Source organism: Peromyscus leucopus, chromosome 22 (genome assembly GCF_004664715.2).
Source record: "Peromyscus leucopus breed LL Stock chromosome 22, UCI_PerLeu_2.1, whole genome shotgun sequence".
Taxonomy (NCBI): Eukaryota; Metazoa; Chordata; class Mammalia; order Rodentia; family Cricetidae; genus Peromyscus; species Peromyscus leucopus.
The window spans coordinates 10222792-10238290 of record NC_051081.1 but is presented as its reverse complement, the minus strand read 5'-3'; the positions used below and the strand labels follow the sequence as shown (position 1 = coordinate 10238290).

The window sequence follows — 15499 nt, the reverse complement described above, 5'->3', positions numbered from 1 at the left end:
TTTGTATTTCAGTAGATAGGATATCTTCAACACAGTTGTCTTTTCTGGAAGATATTGAAAATTTGGGTTCATTCACAATATCATTTTGCATTACTGGGCGGGTATATGTATTCTAATGATGCATCTCACTTAGATGGCTTCTTTGCTGAGGAATAGAGTATTTATTAACCCTGTCGGGGAGCTGGTGAATATGAATCTGAGAGAAAAACTGTGTGCGGAGTATGACATTTACAACATTTGGAATTTCCCACATGGCTTTGGATTAAAGGTGAAAATAGGAAGTTATTCTTCCTATTTCCCACAAAGCCAACAACTACACATTTCTGAAGACATAGAGTCATCCATTGGAGAAACACCAGTGTGTACACCATAATTTTCATTCTTTTAAGTACATCTGTGTTATAAAAATTTGTACAATGGGAATGATGGGTTGGATGTTTAAAACAATCACTGCTCTTGGGAAGGGCCAAAGCTCAGTTCACTAAGCACCTGTTTTTGATGGCTCACAACTTTCTTTAAGTCCAGGTGTTGGGGATACAATCCTTTTGGCTTCCATGGATGCCTAGGGTTATATTCCAATTAACCTTATACCAAAGAAACATATATACAAAATAAAAATATTAAATTATTAAAATTTGCAACTGGGTATAAACCATGAAATTTTGTGATTCTGTGCAAACATCTTTATAGCCTAATGAAGGATATCATGTTATTGTTTCCAAAACATTTTTCTTTATCCTAAGCTTTTATTTTAACTTAAAAAATTTAAGTCAATGAAAGTCTCCTACAACATGCTTTATTTTCTTCATTCCATTACTCTTCATTGTTCCACCCTGCTTTCCCTCCCACCAAAGTCAGTATCCTTGATTTTGAGTTTTAAACTTATCAAGAGCAATGCATGCCTCCTAAGTATCCCTATTAGATCATTTCAATTTAGGAAGAAACAGTTTCTCATCTCTACAACCAATACTTTATACATAGAATATTACACCATGTACTAAATATTGTATGGCCTTCAATTTCATTGCAGATTCGTAGAAAATGCTCAGATACCTGAATTTGATAAATAATGCATGATAATAGAAGAATATTTGTAACCTGTGTCTGTTACCAACTAAAATTTCATTTCCCTAAGGTTCCCACTTCTACATGCAGTGTGAAATGCACTCCTGGATTCAGAAAATTTCATCAGGAACAAACAGCAGACTGCTGCTTTGACTGTGCCTGGTGCCCAGAGAATGAGATTTCCAATGAGACAGGTATGTGTTAGTATGCAGAAGAAGGTGCTGAAACGGAATATATTCTATTTTTAAAACTAAAAAGTGCCTATAAGGAAACTGAAGACATAAAATATGTAATTTAATTTGATGATTTTACAGACATCAAGCATATTATGAACCCTGGAATGAACATACTGTCTTCCTTATACCACATATCTTTATTACACTTTGATGGTTACAAATTTTTAATTTTTCCAAAGAATGTTTGATGAGAAACAAAAACATTTTGTAATTAATTCTTTAAGAAAAATTTTATTGCTATCCATATGCCAAATCTCCTTAACCCATTGTACAAATTGAATTTATAACAAGATCAGTCAGTCCACAATCTTGGCCACCAGGTACATAGATTGTCCTCGGCAAAGACCTCAGACTCTTGTTGTTTAAAGAAACATTTTTTAAGATCTTGAGTAATAGCTTACAGAATGAAGTATTTATTGTGAAATGATTTGGTCAATAGTGCAGAACACAAGAATACACCCAAACTTGTGTTAGTGTTCTTCAGCAATCACATCCTACCAAGATATAAGGGATGGATTCAGAATATGTGTAGTTTTGCATGTCATCTAGGTTGAAATGTGTAGTTGGGAACAAAAGGAGACTACTACAAGAGAGGTAAGTGAAGAAAAACACCAATGATTGTCTTCTAAATTACAAATACATACAGAGATGCATGTGTGCTTACACTGACATGCAAAAATCACTCACATATAAAGTCATGGACACACATTTAGGCATACTATATACACATAAGAACATTTTTAATTTAAATATATTTTAGTTGAAAATTAATTACATCCCCCTCATTTCTCCCTGCAGCATCAGCATTAGCCTCACTTGAAACACTTTTACATGCTGCGTTCATTCCCAATTCAATAGGAAAAGGACTAGAAAGGTAGAATAAATCCAAATAGACTATATTAATGTATGAATTTTAAATACAGTGTTGAAAAATCTGTATTTTTATGTTGTGACATATTCAAAATTGATGTGTATTGTGGTTTTACATTTTGCTTCTAATACACAGGTAAGTAGTGACAAGAACAAATCTAAATGTGAATTGATAGAAGTCCATAAACAGGTATTATAGGAATGAAAATTTGTGAAAAAGGTAAATGTCCTTTTGTGGTGGTATTGTGTTCCCCAAAATATTGTGTACCTTAATAAATTTATCTGGGGTCAGAGAACAGACAGCCACTAGATACAAAGGCTAGAAAATGGTGGCACTCACACCTTTAATCCTAGCATTCCAGAGACAGAAATCCCTCTGGATCTCTGTGAGTTCAAGGCCACATTGGAAATAGCCAAGCATGGTGACACACGCCTTTAATCCCAGAAAGCCAGCCTTTAATCCCAGGGAGTGGTGGTAGCAAAAAGATATATAAGGCGTGAGGACCAGAAACTAAAAGGATTTGGCTGGTTAAGCATTTGGCCTGGTTAAGCTTCAGGCTTTCCAGCAGCAGTTCAGCTGAGACCCATTCCGGATGAGGACTCAGAGGCCTCCAGTCTGAGGAGACAAGACCAGCTGAGGATCCGGCGAGGTAAAATAACTGTGGCTTGTTCTGTCTCTCTGATCTACCAGCATGGACCCCAATAACTCGCCTCAGGTTTGATTTTATTAGTAAGAACTTTGAAGATTCCTACTACATCCTTTTTTTCTAAATCTTTATGTTGATTATTGATGTGATGTACTGAAACTGAATGGCATTTCAGTGCATGAGAAGAACAGCTTTTTTAGTGGAAATATCGCTTTATGTAAACAGTATGCACCTGAGTGAATTGTACTTCCTTGATTCTATATGCAGATACAGACTAAGGGCACAAGCAAAATGTACATAGTATTGTATCAGCTGGCTTTGCAATCTAGACATGCGATCTTAGTCAGTGTTCTATTGCTATGAAGAGACACCACAAACATGACAATTCTTTTTGAAGACAGCATTTAATCGGTGCTCATTTATATGATCAGAGGTACTATTGTAATAATAATGAGCCCAGTAGCACACAGGCAGGTATGTTTCTGGAAAAGTGGCTGAGTGTTCTCTGTCCAGATCCTCAGGGAGAAGGAAGAGAGAAGCTGTGGTGCTGCTTGTGCTTTTGAGAACTTAAACATCACCAATGACAAACTTCTTTCAACAAGTCCACATGTATTCCAACAAACCATGCCTCTCCCTAGAAAACAAGCATATCAGCCTATGGGGATCATTCTCACTGAAACCACCACATACTAGTCCCTGACTCCATAAGCTTGCAAGTACATAATAGTGTAAAATGCATTTAGCCCAACTTCAAAAGGCCTCATACTCTATAACAGCCTCAGAACTGTTTAAATGCCCAAAGATTAAAGTGTTTTCTGAGACTCCTGGCAGTCTCTTACCTTTAAGCTATTGTAAGAATTAAAATTAAAAAGCAGATCAAATATTTCCAGCGTACACAGAATATGTGCTGCCATTTCAAAAGGGAGGGAAAAAAGCAAAATGAAGACATATGGACCCAAAGAAAGACCAAAATTCAACAGTGCAAACCTCAAATTCTGCATTTCTATATCTGACGTTAAAAGCACTCTTCAGATCTCCAACTCCTTTCTGCTTTGTTGTCTGCAACAAAGTTCTCTGCTTTGGGCTAGTTCAACATTTTGTCTGCAGATATCCAATGATTCTGGTATCTCCAACGTCTTGGGATCTCCAGTGAAATCTGGGTTTTACTTTCACAGCTTCACTCGATGATATCTTTTGGCCTTCATGCAGGGACACATCAGACAACTATCTGTCCTTGTGGCTTTACATAGCCATAAAGGAATATTCTATAACCCTTTTCTTCTATACTTTACTCCAAGCCAGAACCATGCGGCCAAATCTTCCAAGGTTTTCTGCTTGCTAGGGTTGGAACTGGGCCCTCTTATTCAAATACATTTTCACCAGTTTTGTCTTTTTGATTATTTCTTTCATTGAGATATTATGCACCTCATTTCTCAAGTTGGAATCTTATCTCAGTGGGTTCTTGCCCTGAGTTTGCCACTCCCTTTATTCCATTTAGCATCAGGCTTTTATTTAAACCTTTTTATCTCTTTAAGCTCTGGAATTAGCTCCATTTCACTTTCTGGTGTTCCTTTTTTTCTTAAACCATTTGTTTTGTATTTTTCTATGCTCACCTTACTGCTTTTCATTATAGATTGGCATAAGAGTAACCACTAATAACCATATAAAGATGTCAACACTAGGCTATTGTGGCTTGAGTTTTCCTGCCTTGCCCACAGTCAGGACAAATCTTTGTCACCTGCCAGTCCCACAGCCACTCAGACCCAACAAAGTAAACACAGAGACTTATATTGCATACAAACTGTATGGCCGTGGCAGGCTTCTTGCTAACTGTTCTTATAGCTTAAATTAATCCATTTCCATAAATGTATACCTTGCCACATGGCTGGTGGCTTACCGGCGTCTTCACATGCTGCTGGTCATGGCGGCAGCTGGCAGTGTCTCTCTGCCTCAGCCTTCAGCTTCCCACAATTCTCCTCTCTCCTTGTCCCACCTACTTCCTGCCTGGCCACTGGCCATTCAGTGTTTTATTTATTGACCAATCAGAGCAACAGATTTGACATACAGACCGTCCCACAGCAGGCTATCTTAAAATTTCCTCAATTCCCTTAATCCAAAACTCTTAAATTTAGCATCAGACATATATTTTTGACCAGGGCAAAAATCAAGCATAACCTTAGTCAAAATATTAAAATAATAGTCTTTAAGCTTTTTACTAAATTTCTTCCCTTCTGAAACTGCTTGAGCTGGGTCCAAGAGTTCAAATATCCCTCAGGACTATCTTATATGCTCCAGCTAGTTTGCTCCATTAAGCTTCACTTAAAACATTCAGTTGCTTTCCTATTCCACAGTTATGAAGTCTACATTCTGGCATCTAGGTCTGTCACATGAGATATCCTGTGTCACATGGCCAAGTCTATCACAGAGATACCCCATTCCCTAGTATGTTTTGCTATATGTTATATTGATGTGAAGACACGCCATAACCATGCCAATACTTATAAAATAAAGCATTTAGTTGGGGCTTGTTTGCAGTTTCAGAGGTTTAGTCTATCACCATAATGTCAGGGAACATGGTAGCACAGACACAGGCATGTTTCTTGAGAAGTAGCTGAATGTTATACATCCAGATACTCAGGAACATGAAGATATAGACACTGATGTTGACTTGATCTTTTGAAAAATCAAAGCCCATCCTCAATGGCCACCAAGGCTACACCTGCTCCTATGGTGATACTTTATTTGTGCTCTAATAAGTAAAGCTTGCACAGAGATCAGTGGAAAAAGCCAGCCACTGCATTAAACATAGAGGTTAGGCAGTGGTAACGCATGTCTTTAATCCTACCATTCAGGAGGCTGAGATTCCTCTGGATCTCTGTGAGTTCAAGGCCACACTGAGAACAGAGCCAGGCATGGTGGCACACACCTTTAATCCTAGTGCTAGTAAACTATAGAGGTCTGGAGGTCTATATAGACAGACAGGTAGTGATAGAGCTGGGAAGAAAGAGGAAGTGATGCAGCTGAGTGGAGAGAGGAAGTAAGATGGCAAAACACAGAAAAGTTTATAGGTGTGAGTATACAGGTAGTAGCTCTCTCTAGCGGCTGAATTGGTAAAGTTAGTTTGGCTGTGTCTTGGCCAATTCCTTTGATCTTTCACCACAACATCTGGCTCTGGGATATTTATTAATAAGACCATTTAAGGTACATCTTACATCTGGTGCCCTAATGTTTGTAACCCAAATTCACAGAAAAGCTGCTTGCCTGTGGCCTTACAGGCCCTGGCTCAAGCCTGAGCTACATGTAGCTGGAGTGACCACCCCACATGGGCCCGGGTCTCTTGCTTCTTCTCTCCTGGTGGGATGTAGACTCTCTTTGGACTTCCATCTCGAATTACTACAACACTAAGTAGCTGTCTTGAAACTCCCTCAGACTTCTATTCTATGTAGTCAGCAGACATGTAGAGTAAATCAGGATATCTTAAAGGGAAAAATTAATTAAAAAAGAAATTTTTCCCACATAAAAAAATGGGATATATTTTTACAATGGAGGGAATTTGGTCTCTGTTTAATAACACATTTGGAAGTCTGAAAATGGAACAATTAAATGAGAGGATAATTAATGTTGATGGGATTTGCATAATGTCAATTTTGAATATTATTTGTTTGCTCATTTTTATTTTATCATTAAAAGGTTGGTTAATTTGAGTTCCAAGACAAAAGTTTTAGAAAAAAACTCGTTAAAATAAATCATGGGGAAATTCAGATCCATACAGAAGAATTTAAAGGTGAATCTATCTCAGCATTGAATTATACAGTTACAGAGAAACAGCCTAATGTTTTCAAACAGCCAACATTAATCTGTCTGGTAACCTTACAGGAGCTGCCAAATGCTCAAGGCAGTATAGGAGCTAATTAGACTCTGTAGATGTAATTCTAAATGGTCTTATTAAATAAGAAACACAGAACAAATAAAGAGTTAAAAGCCCAGAGATCAGAGCAGCAGCCAAGAGCTAAGACCACCTAATCTTACCACTCACTGCTGTCCTTCCCCTGAGAGAGACCTTCTTCCTGTGTCCTGTCTTTTTATTGCCTTTCTGTTCTGCCTTCTCATTGGTTCTAAACCCAACCACATGATATCCTCATCACTGTCTGTCTATACAGACCTCCAGGTCTCTGTGGTTCATACTGAGACTAAAGGTTCAGGTCACCAGTTGGCTGTGTCCTTGAGCACACAGAGACTCTGCCTGCCTTGTGATAGAATTAAGGGCATGTACAGACTTCTGCTAAATGGCTTGCTCTTAGATCTGATCCCCAGGCAACTTTATTTATTAACATACAAATAAAATCACATTTCAGCACAAATAAAATATCACATTTCCACCTTCTAGTCTAATAAAAAGAAAAAAGGAAAAAAGTTATAACTAATATAAGAAAAACTATATACAATAAGTACAATAACTATATACAACATATAAAAGCAAAAAATACCCAAAAAATGTTTAGTTCATTTGCATTTGACAAACTCAGAGAAAATATTCCATTATCTATCCTATTTTGATAGTCCAAAAGGTACCTGATTCACTTTCTATCCTAAGTTATATTACTAACAGAGAACTATCTTATAATGTTTTTCAAATTTATACACTTACACCTCTTTAGTGAGTTTCTTTTGTGAAATTCTTAACAAGGAAAACTATGGCTATAACTATCTAATCTTTAACTAAAACTATAACTATCTAATCTTCAACTCTCTCAGAGACCCAAGAAAGATATAATATTACCTAATAAAACAGGAAATGCAAACAAGCGACTTGTAAAAAAAAGTGAATTGACAGAAACAGCCAGCTGCCAAGGTTTCTCTGCAATGTTGGGGCATCTTCTTCAGCCTATAGGCTTAGCATATCCAACAGACTTATTTGTGAAGTAGGGTGTACACAAGGCCTACAGTTCGACCTCACATTTGGTGAGAGCAGTCCATGTACCAGAAACACCTGAATTCCACTAGTTTTCTAGCATGATTCAGGATTTTAAATTCTGGAAATTGTTGATTTTTTTTAAATTCAGCTGTCTATTCTTCTTGGCTTGTGCGTGGCTTCATCTCAGCATCCCATTCTTCTCTGCATCCCATTTTTCTTGGCTTGTGGGTGGCTCCATCTCTTTCATTAAATGCCAGTCTATCATTGGCAGGTTAGACCCTGTCAGCTTAGTTACTCTTTCAAGAATAACTATTACAGTTACTGTTCCACTGCACATCAGAAGCCATCAGTCCACTGCCAGTTCAACTGCTTTTGAAGAAAGGGGCACTGTACCTTTTCTGGATTGCAAAGGCCATTTCAGGCATGGTACCATATTGTCCTGGCCTCAGAAGATGCCTGAAGTTAAAGCCATAACCACACTTGTTTTGGAAAGAATCAGTAGTCCTTTGCTTTGTGTCCTGTCTGTCCTGTTTGTCAGCAGTCGATTCGAGGATACTTTGTTGTACAGTGGCTAACTTTTGCCACAATGAAAGTTAACTCCATATTCAGTTTCTTCAATGCCCATATTTTCTCTGAAGTATATGGGTATTGCCAGGAGCTGACATGTCTCATAGTCATTAAAAAAAAAGAAAAAAAACTAAGTTATTAAAATATTTTAAATGCCATATTTTGTAGATCTCTGAAGGGTTTGAAGATGACTTGTCTATCTAAAATATATCTGCTCGATCTTGAAAACATACCTAATATGACTACCAGTTCTATTGTAACGTTTAACTACTAACTTTCGTTTCTTTGTATCCTAATAGTTGGTAAAAATAGCATTCAAGGATTAGCAAATTGTTAAATGAATGGTATCAGTACAATATCTTGAACAAGATTAGAAATATAAGTAAAGCATTTTCCATTAATATCAATCTCAATATATGTAATTTGTATACACTATACAAAAATCCAATCCAATGTAAAGTATTTAAAACTAGTAATTGTCTTTTAAAAGTAGATTCAATAATCTATCTTTTTATCTATACTGTATCTATATCTTCTCTTTATTTTTCTAAGTAGATTCAATAATCTACTCTCTATTCTATCATTTCTATATATCCTTTTTTTTGTAAAAAAAAAAAAGAACCTTAAATTTAATCTCCTTTGCTTAGCCCTTTTCCTAGCCCTTAACAACAACTTGTAACCAACCCTCCTAAACAATGAAATTATCCCAGACCCAAAACCCATTAAAAGAATAAAAACCATCCTCCCCATACCACCTCTTTGGGAATGTAGGCATCATGTTCTTAAAATTGCTTCAATAATCTACCCTCTATTATGTCATTTCTATGTAAGACTCTTGTGGAAATGTTAGATTTAAGAACATTTAAGGAAGCTATAGTATCATATGGCATGCATTCTCCATTTGTAAAGCAGATGTTAAACTCATGGTCAACTTGTAATAGAATTATCCCTCAGGACTGGAAAGATTTGGTTACAGCTGCCTAGAGGCTGGTCCACAGTTACAATGGAGAAACTAGTAGAAAGAGAAGGCTAAGATTATGGAACTATGTAGTGATAGAAGTATAGAAATTTACCAAGATCGACTTCTTGGAGAGGTGATTATGCTAATATACAAAGAGTATATTTATATAATGCCCACACTCTAATTTTGTGTAGAATGTCAGCCCTGGATGCTTGGGATAGAACTGAAGAAATAGGAAAGAAAATTGAGTCATTTATAAAAGTTATACAGGGCCCAAAAGAAACCTTCACAGATTTCTTACAAAAGCTGTCTTCAGCAGTAAATAGAATGTGTAGCTAGAGTTTTCCTGCCTTGCTCACAGTCAGGACAAGTCTTTGTCACTCGCCAGTCCCACAGCCACTCAGACCCAAACAAATAAACACAGAGACTTATATTGCTTACAAACTGTATGGCCATGGCAGGCTTCTTACTAACTGTTCTTATAGCTTAAATTAATTCATTTCCATAAATCTATACCTTGCTATGTGGCTCGTGGCTTACCGGCGTTTTCACATTCTGCTTGTCATGGCGGCGACTCACAGTGACTCCTTCTGCCTTCCTCTTCTCTCAGTTCTCCTCTCTGTTAGTCCCGCCTATATTTCCTGCCTGGCCAGTGGCCAATCAGTGTTTTATTTATTGACCAATCATAGTAATTTGACATACAGACCATCCCACAGCAAGAATGTTACCAAATTCAGAAGCTAGACAGATAATTGAATCTCTGGTTTTTGAGAATGTGAACACAGCATCCAAAAGGGTAATTAGGTCATTAAAAAAAAAGATCAGCACTCTTGGAGGAATGTATCTGAGATATTGAATTTCATGACTATGATGACACTTGAATAGGAGAGGTGATTTCCAGAGATTTGAAGAAAAAATAATGATGTCAGAGGCTTTCACTGCAGTAAACAAGTTCACTTAAAAAGGCACTGTTAACAGGGCACTACTAGAAACAATGTTTCTTCAAGGAACAATGGCAACAGAATGCCTCTCTCTTTTGGACTATACAGAAGGTGTGGTAAAGGCACACATTGCACTAATGAATGTAGATCAACAAGGGACAGACAAGGTAATCCTTTGCCTTTGCACTGGGAAACTCCCTGAGGGGCATCTTTCAGCCCCCCATGGCAATTTTAGTTAATTTCCTGTCATTGTAGAAGAAAACCCTTCTCAGAGCAATTAAATAACCAAATGCATAGTTTAAAAATCATACTGTATGGGGTGATAGAACAGTTGTAGTAGAGAGGACAAAAATTCAGGAGAAATAAAACGAATTTTTTGGCAAACTTCTATAAATGAACAAAGACAAAAATTACAAATATGAATAAATTATGTTCTCATTGAAGGTCTTGTAGACACAGGTGCAGACATAACAATAACGACACCATAATCTTGGCACCAAAATTGGACTTTCTAGGAGGTAAATGTTCAGCTGCTAGATACTGGAACATTATCTCAAGTGTAACAGTGTGCAAGAGCTGTTGAATGTATAGGGCCAGAAGGACAGAGAGGAAAATAAAGGCGTATGTGGTGAATATAACTATGAATTTAATGGGCCATGATTTATTACAACAATGGAATACCCAGATTAACATTCCTCTAACCACAGAAACAAACCATAAACTAACATATATTTCTGAGAAAAACATTAGAAGGTATTATAAAGAACAGTCACCAACCATCTAGATTGTACAAAAACAGGGGACAACAGCTGCTGATATTTCAAAGACACCAACAGCTCTACTTTCAAATGGTTAACATACAAGCCTGTATGGGTTCAGCAATGGCCTTTAACAACAGAGAAACTGCAGGCATAGGAAGACCTGGTACAAGAGCAGTTAAATTCTCAGCCTATTGAAGAATCAACCATCCCCTGGAATTCTCCTGTATTTGTTATTAAAAATAAATCTCTTAAGTGGAGAATGGTAACAAATTTAAGAACAATTAACAATGCAATTCAGCCAATGAGCTCTCTAAAACCTGGAATCCCTTTGGCTACTCTGGTACCTAATGGATGGTCTCTTATAGTTATCAATTTAAAAGAGTTTCTTTGCCAGGTAGGGAGGCAAATGTCTTTAATCCCAGTCCTCAGGAGGCAGAGCCAGGTAGATCTCTGTGAGTTCAAAGCCAGCCTGGTCTACCCAGAGAGATCCATGACAGGCGCCAAAACTGCACAGAGAAACCCTGTCTCAACCCCCCCAAAATTAAAAAATAAATAAATAAATAATTGAATAATTAATTAATTAAATAAATGGGTTTCTTCTCAATACCATTACAAAAAGAAAACAGAAAAAGATTTGTTTTCATGGTACCTACTTATAATAATTCTCAGCTGGTTAAGAGATATCAATAGATAGTGCCACAGGGAATATTAAATAGCCCAACCCTGTGCCAATACTTTGTATGACAGCCATTGGAAGTAATTCATGAACAATTTTTTAAATCTATAATTCATCATTACATGGATGATATTTTACTAGTTGATTCAAATGTAGATATTTTAAAAATAATTGTTGAAGAAGTAAAGAAAAATTTGCCTTTTTCAGGATTGCAAATTGCTCCTGAAAAGATACAAAGACGAGATTCTATTAATTATTTAGGGTATAAAATAGGTCTATAAAAATTAATTCCCAAAAGAGGCAAATTAGGCAAGATTGATTATGGAATCTTAATGACTTTCAAAAATCATTCAGAGACATTTTTATCTATGGACTGCTGTTGGGGAAAATGATGAAATGAGTAATTTGTGCAAATCTTTAGAGGGTGACAAGGACTTATATAGTCCAAGAGAATTATCAGCTGAAGGTGAGAGAGAATTGGCTTTGGTGGAAAAGAAAATGCAGGATGCACATGTGGATTGTGTGGATCCAAAGCTTGGTTGCATTTTGGTTATCATATCCTCTAAGTATTCTCTTAGAGGATTTTTACTGAAGAGGGAAGATATCATATTGAAATGGATATTTCTGCCAAATAAACAGGGTAAAAAAAATAAAGATTATGTGGAAATGATCTCTGATTTGATTTTAAAAGGAAAATTGAGATGTCATTAATTAGCAAAGTAGATCCAGCAGAAATTATAATACCTTTAACTAATGATGACATTGACAAATTATGGGTAGAAAGTAAACCTTGGCAAAGAATCTGCAGTAAGTTTTTGGGAGAGATTAACAACAAATGTCCTAATAGTGATAGCAAAAAACATAAAGATTGCTTACTGGATGCTGTCTATCCTTGTATGGGAAACACCAATATCTGGAACCCCTACATTTTATTCAGATGCAGACAAACAAGTAAAGGCAGGTTACAAATCAGAAAATTTAAGTTAAGTGGCTCAAAGTCCTTATAATTCAGTTCAAAAATCAGAATTATATGCTATTCTGATGGTATTAATGGATTTTTCATAACCTGTCAACATATTTACTGACTCTCAGTATGCTGAAAGACTGGTCTTATATATTGCAACAGCATAATTTATCCCTGATGAGTCAGAATTAACTTTGTTATTTATTCAGTTACAAGATATAATCAGGAGTAGAATTTATCCCTTACATATAATAAACATGCGATCCCATACAGGTCTGCCAGGCCCTCTAGCACAAGGGAATAAAGAGATTTATAAACTCTTGATAGGAAATGTGCTGGAGGCCTCAGAATCTCAGTCAATAGTAAGGTTTAAAAAAGGATTTTCCATAACCTGGAAACAAGCCAAAGAAATTATAAAGAAATATACTATTTGTTCTTCTTATAATCAAACTCTACTATCAGCAGGATGTAACCAAAGGGCATTCAGAGGAATAAAATCTGGCAGATGGGTGTGTTTTATTTTGTAGAATTTGAAAATTGAAATATATACACCACACCATTGATACCTATTTAGGATTTCAATGGGCAACTGCTCTGAGTTCCAAAAAAGGTGATTCTATAATCACGTGTTTGCTAGAAGTTATGGCCATCATGGGTATACCTGCACAAATTAAAACTGACAGTGTTCCAGCATATATCTCTGGTAAAATGAAACAGTTTTCTGCTTATTTCAATATAAAGCATATTACATGTGCACCACACAATCCTGCAGGCCAAGCAATCATAGAAAGATCAAATTAAACTCTGAAGGATATGTTAAATAAACAGAAAGGGGTAACAACTCCTAGAAATAGATTACATAATGCTCTTTTCACCTTTAATTTACTCAATCCTAATGAGAAAGGAACAATAGTTGTGGAGAGACATTGGATAAAAGCAAGAGCTACAAAATTGAATCAGCCTGAATAGGTTAAAGATGTGCTGACCTCAGAATTGAAACCAGGATATGTATTGCATTGGGGATGAGGTTTTGCTTTTGTTTCTACAGGAAAATAAAAGCTATGGATACCATCAAAATTGGTAAAAGTTTTATTTGAACAAGAGAGACTCTAAATTAGAAGGGATCAACCGTCATTACCATTCAATGTAAGCTCTTATACCACTAACAAATGTTTTTCATTTAATCAGGTATAACTTGCCAAAAGGAAACCTCCCCAAAGTTAGTTTTGAGGAAGGGTTTTTGCCTTTGTCTTTCAGCAGAATAAATGTTAAGGAATCTGAAGAACACTGGACAAATGAGACATCTGAAGAAAAAGGACAAATCATCTAGAAGAACTGTCCCAAGAAAAGAGTAAATTGGCCTATTGGTATATTACACATAAAATTTCATAAATTTTTCTAAATATCTGTTTCTGCTTTTCTCCATAGACACTTAACATAAGTGGTCTTTATGTAGTCCCAGTTCAATTAAAATTAAAGCTGGCTTTGGAGTTGGAGCATGGCTCTCTCCTTCTCTAAACCCAAGCATGCTGTAGGATAATGCTTTTGTACACTGGTTTAATAAAATGCTAATTGGCCAGTAGCCAGGCAGGAAGTATAGGTGAGATAAGCAAAAAAGGAGAATTCTAGGAAGAGGAAGGCTGAGTGAGGAGATGCCAGCCCACTGTCCAGGGAGCAGCATGTAATGGCACACAGGTAAAGCCACGGTAGAAAATGTGGTGATTTATAGATTAACAGGAAGGGGCTGAGTTTAAGTGTAGGAGCTAAACAGTGGTAGGCCTGAGCTAATAGCCGAGAAGTTTTAATTAATATAAGCTCTGCATATTTACTTGGGTCTGAGTGGTTACAGGACCAGGCAGGACACAGGAATTTTGTAAGTGGCTGTGGCACCTTGGTGAGTGTGAGCACAGGCAAACTTCAGCTACAAATGGTGCCCACAGGGTTGGCTCAAGTTTCCACCTGAAGCCTGAGAATACTTAATGATGGATTCTAAATGGAGCCAAAAATAGGTTCCTGCTTCATGTCTCATGTGGGCTGTAAGACACGGCAGAATTCAGGCTTGAGCATAGCATGGTAGATTCCCACCAAGATACACAGAGGTTTCTGAAAACCACGTAACATGGTGTGTGGTAAATAAAGGTTTGCTAATTTAAAAATTTTTCTTGGGCTACAGACTGCGGGGTGGAGGCATGGACCTACTGCTTCCCAGAGTCAGTGGAGAGCATGGCTCCCACAAAGATGACAGTAAACTTACCACCAGGTTGGGATGCTTAGGTGGAAGGAGCCAGCAGTTAAGGCTACAGCGTTGGTTCTAGCCATGCAATTTATCAGTTTAAAAATCTTTTCTGGTCAGTTGGGTGGTGGTAGTGCATGCCTTTAATCCCAGCACTTGGGAGCAGAGCCAGGTGTATCTCTGAGTTTAAGGCCAGCCTGAGCTACAGAGTGAGTTCCAATTGAGGCACAAAGCTTCACAAAGAAACCCTGTCTCAAAAAACAAAAAAACAAAACAAAACCAAAAAACCTCTCCTGGTCATAGAAAGATTGTAAATTCACAATATGACAGATTTTGATTAAATAAAACTTTAAACAGTTTACAATATGTGTAAAAATGTATGTAGGCTTGAAAGAAAGAGGAAAAGGAAGATAGACAGTTAAATAAAGGAATAGATAGTTTTAAAAATTAAAGTCTTTAAATAGACAGTAAAAATAATATAAAAAATAAGCTACATCAGATAGAGCCTGCCAGCACCAGATTGGACTAAGAGGTGAGTCTCCATCCTCATACCCAAATACCCCAGTCCCTAGGCTTTGGGCCCAGGGGCACAACCCTGTGTCCCTACATCACAACCCATTGCAGTCCCAGTTTCAGGCAGACCTCCTGCAAACCGGTCAGACA

At 37.0% G+C, this 15499-nt stretch overlaps 1 protein-coding gene across 6 annotated transcripts in view; it reads left to right on the top strand.

Annotated features, from left to right (window-relative positions):
- LOC114684975 (vomeronasal type-2 receptor 116-like) overlaps nt 1-15499 on the top strand; it is a 61570-nt gene that overhangs the window by 35680 nt on the left and 10391 nt on the right. The window contains exons 4-6 of one of the 6 annotated variants that reach the window (XM_028859526.1): nt 134-358; nt 1136-1259; nt 11633-11635. In XM_028859526.1, coding sequence (XP_028715359.1) covers nt 134-358; nt 1136-1259; nt 11633-11635 — 352 coding nt within the window. Of the gene's footprint in view, nt 1-133; nt 363-1128; nt 1260-4273; nt 4277-11632; nt 11636-15499 lie in introns of all 6 variants that reach the window. The other 5 variants (XM_028859527.1, XM_037198245.1, XM_028859528.1 and 2 more) reach the window with 5 other exon arrangements.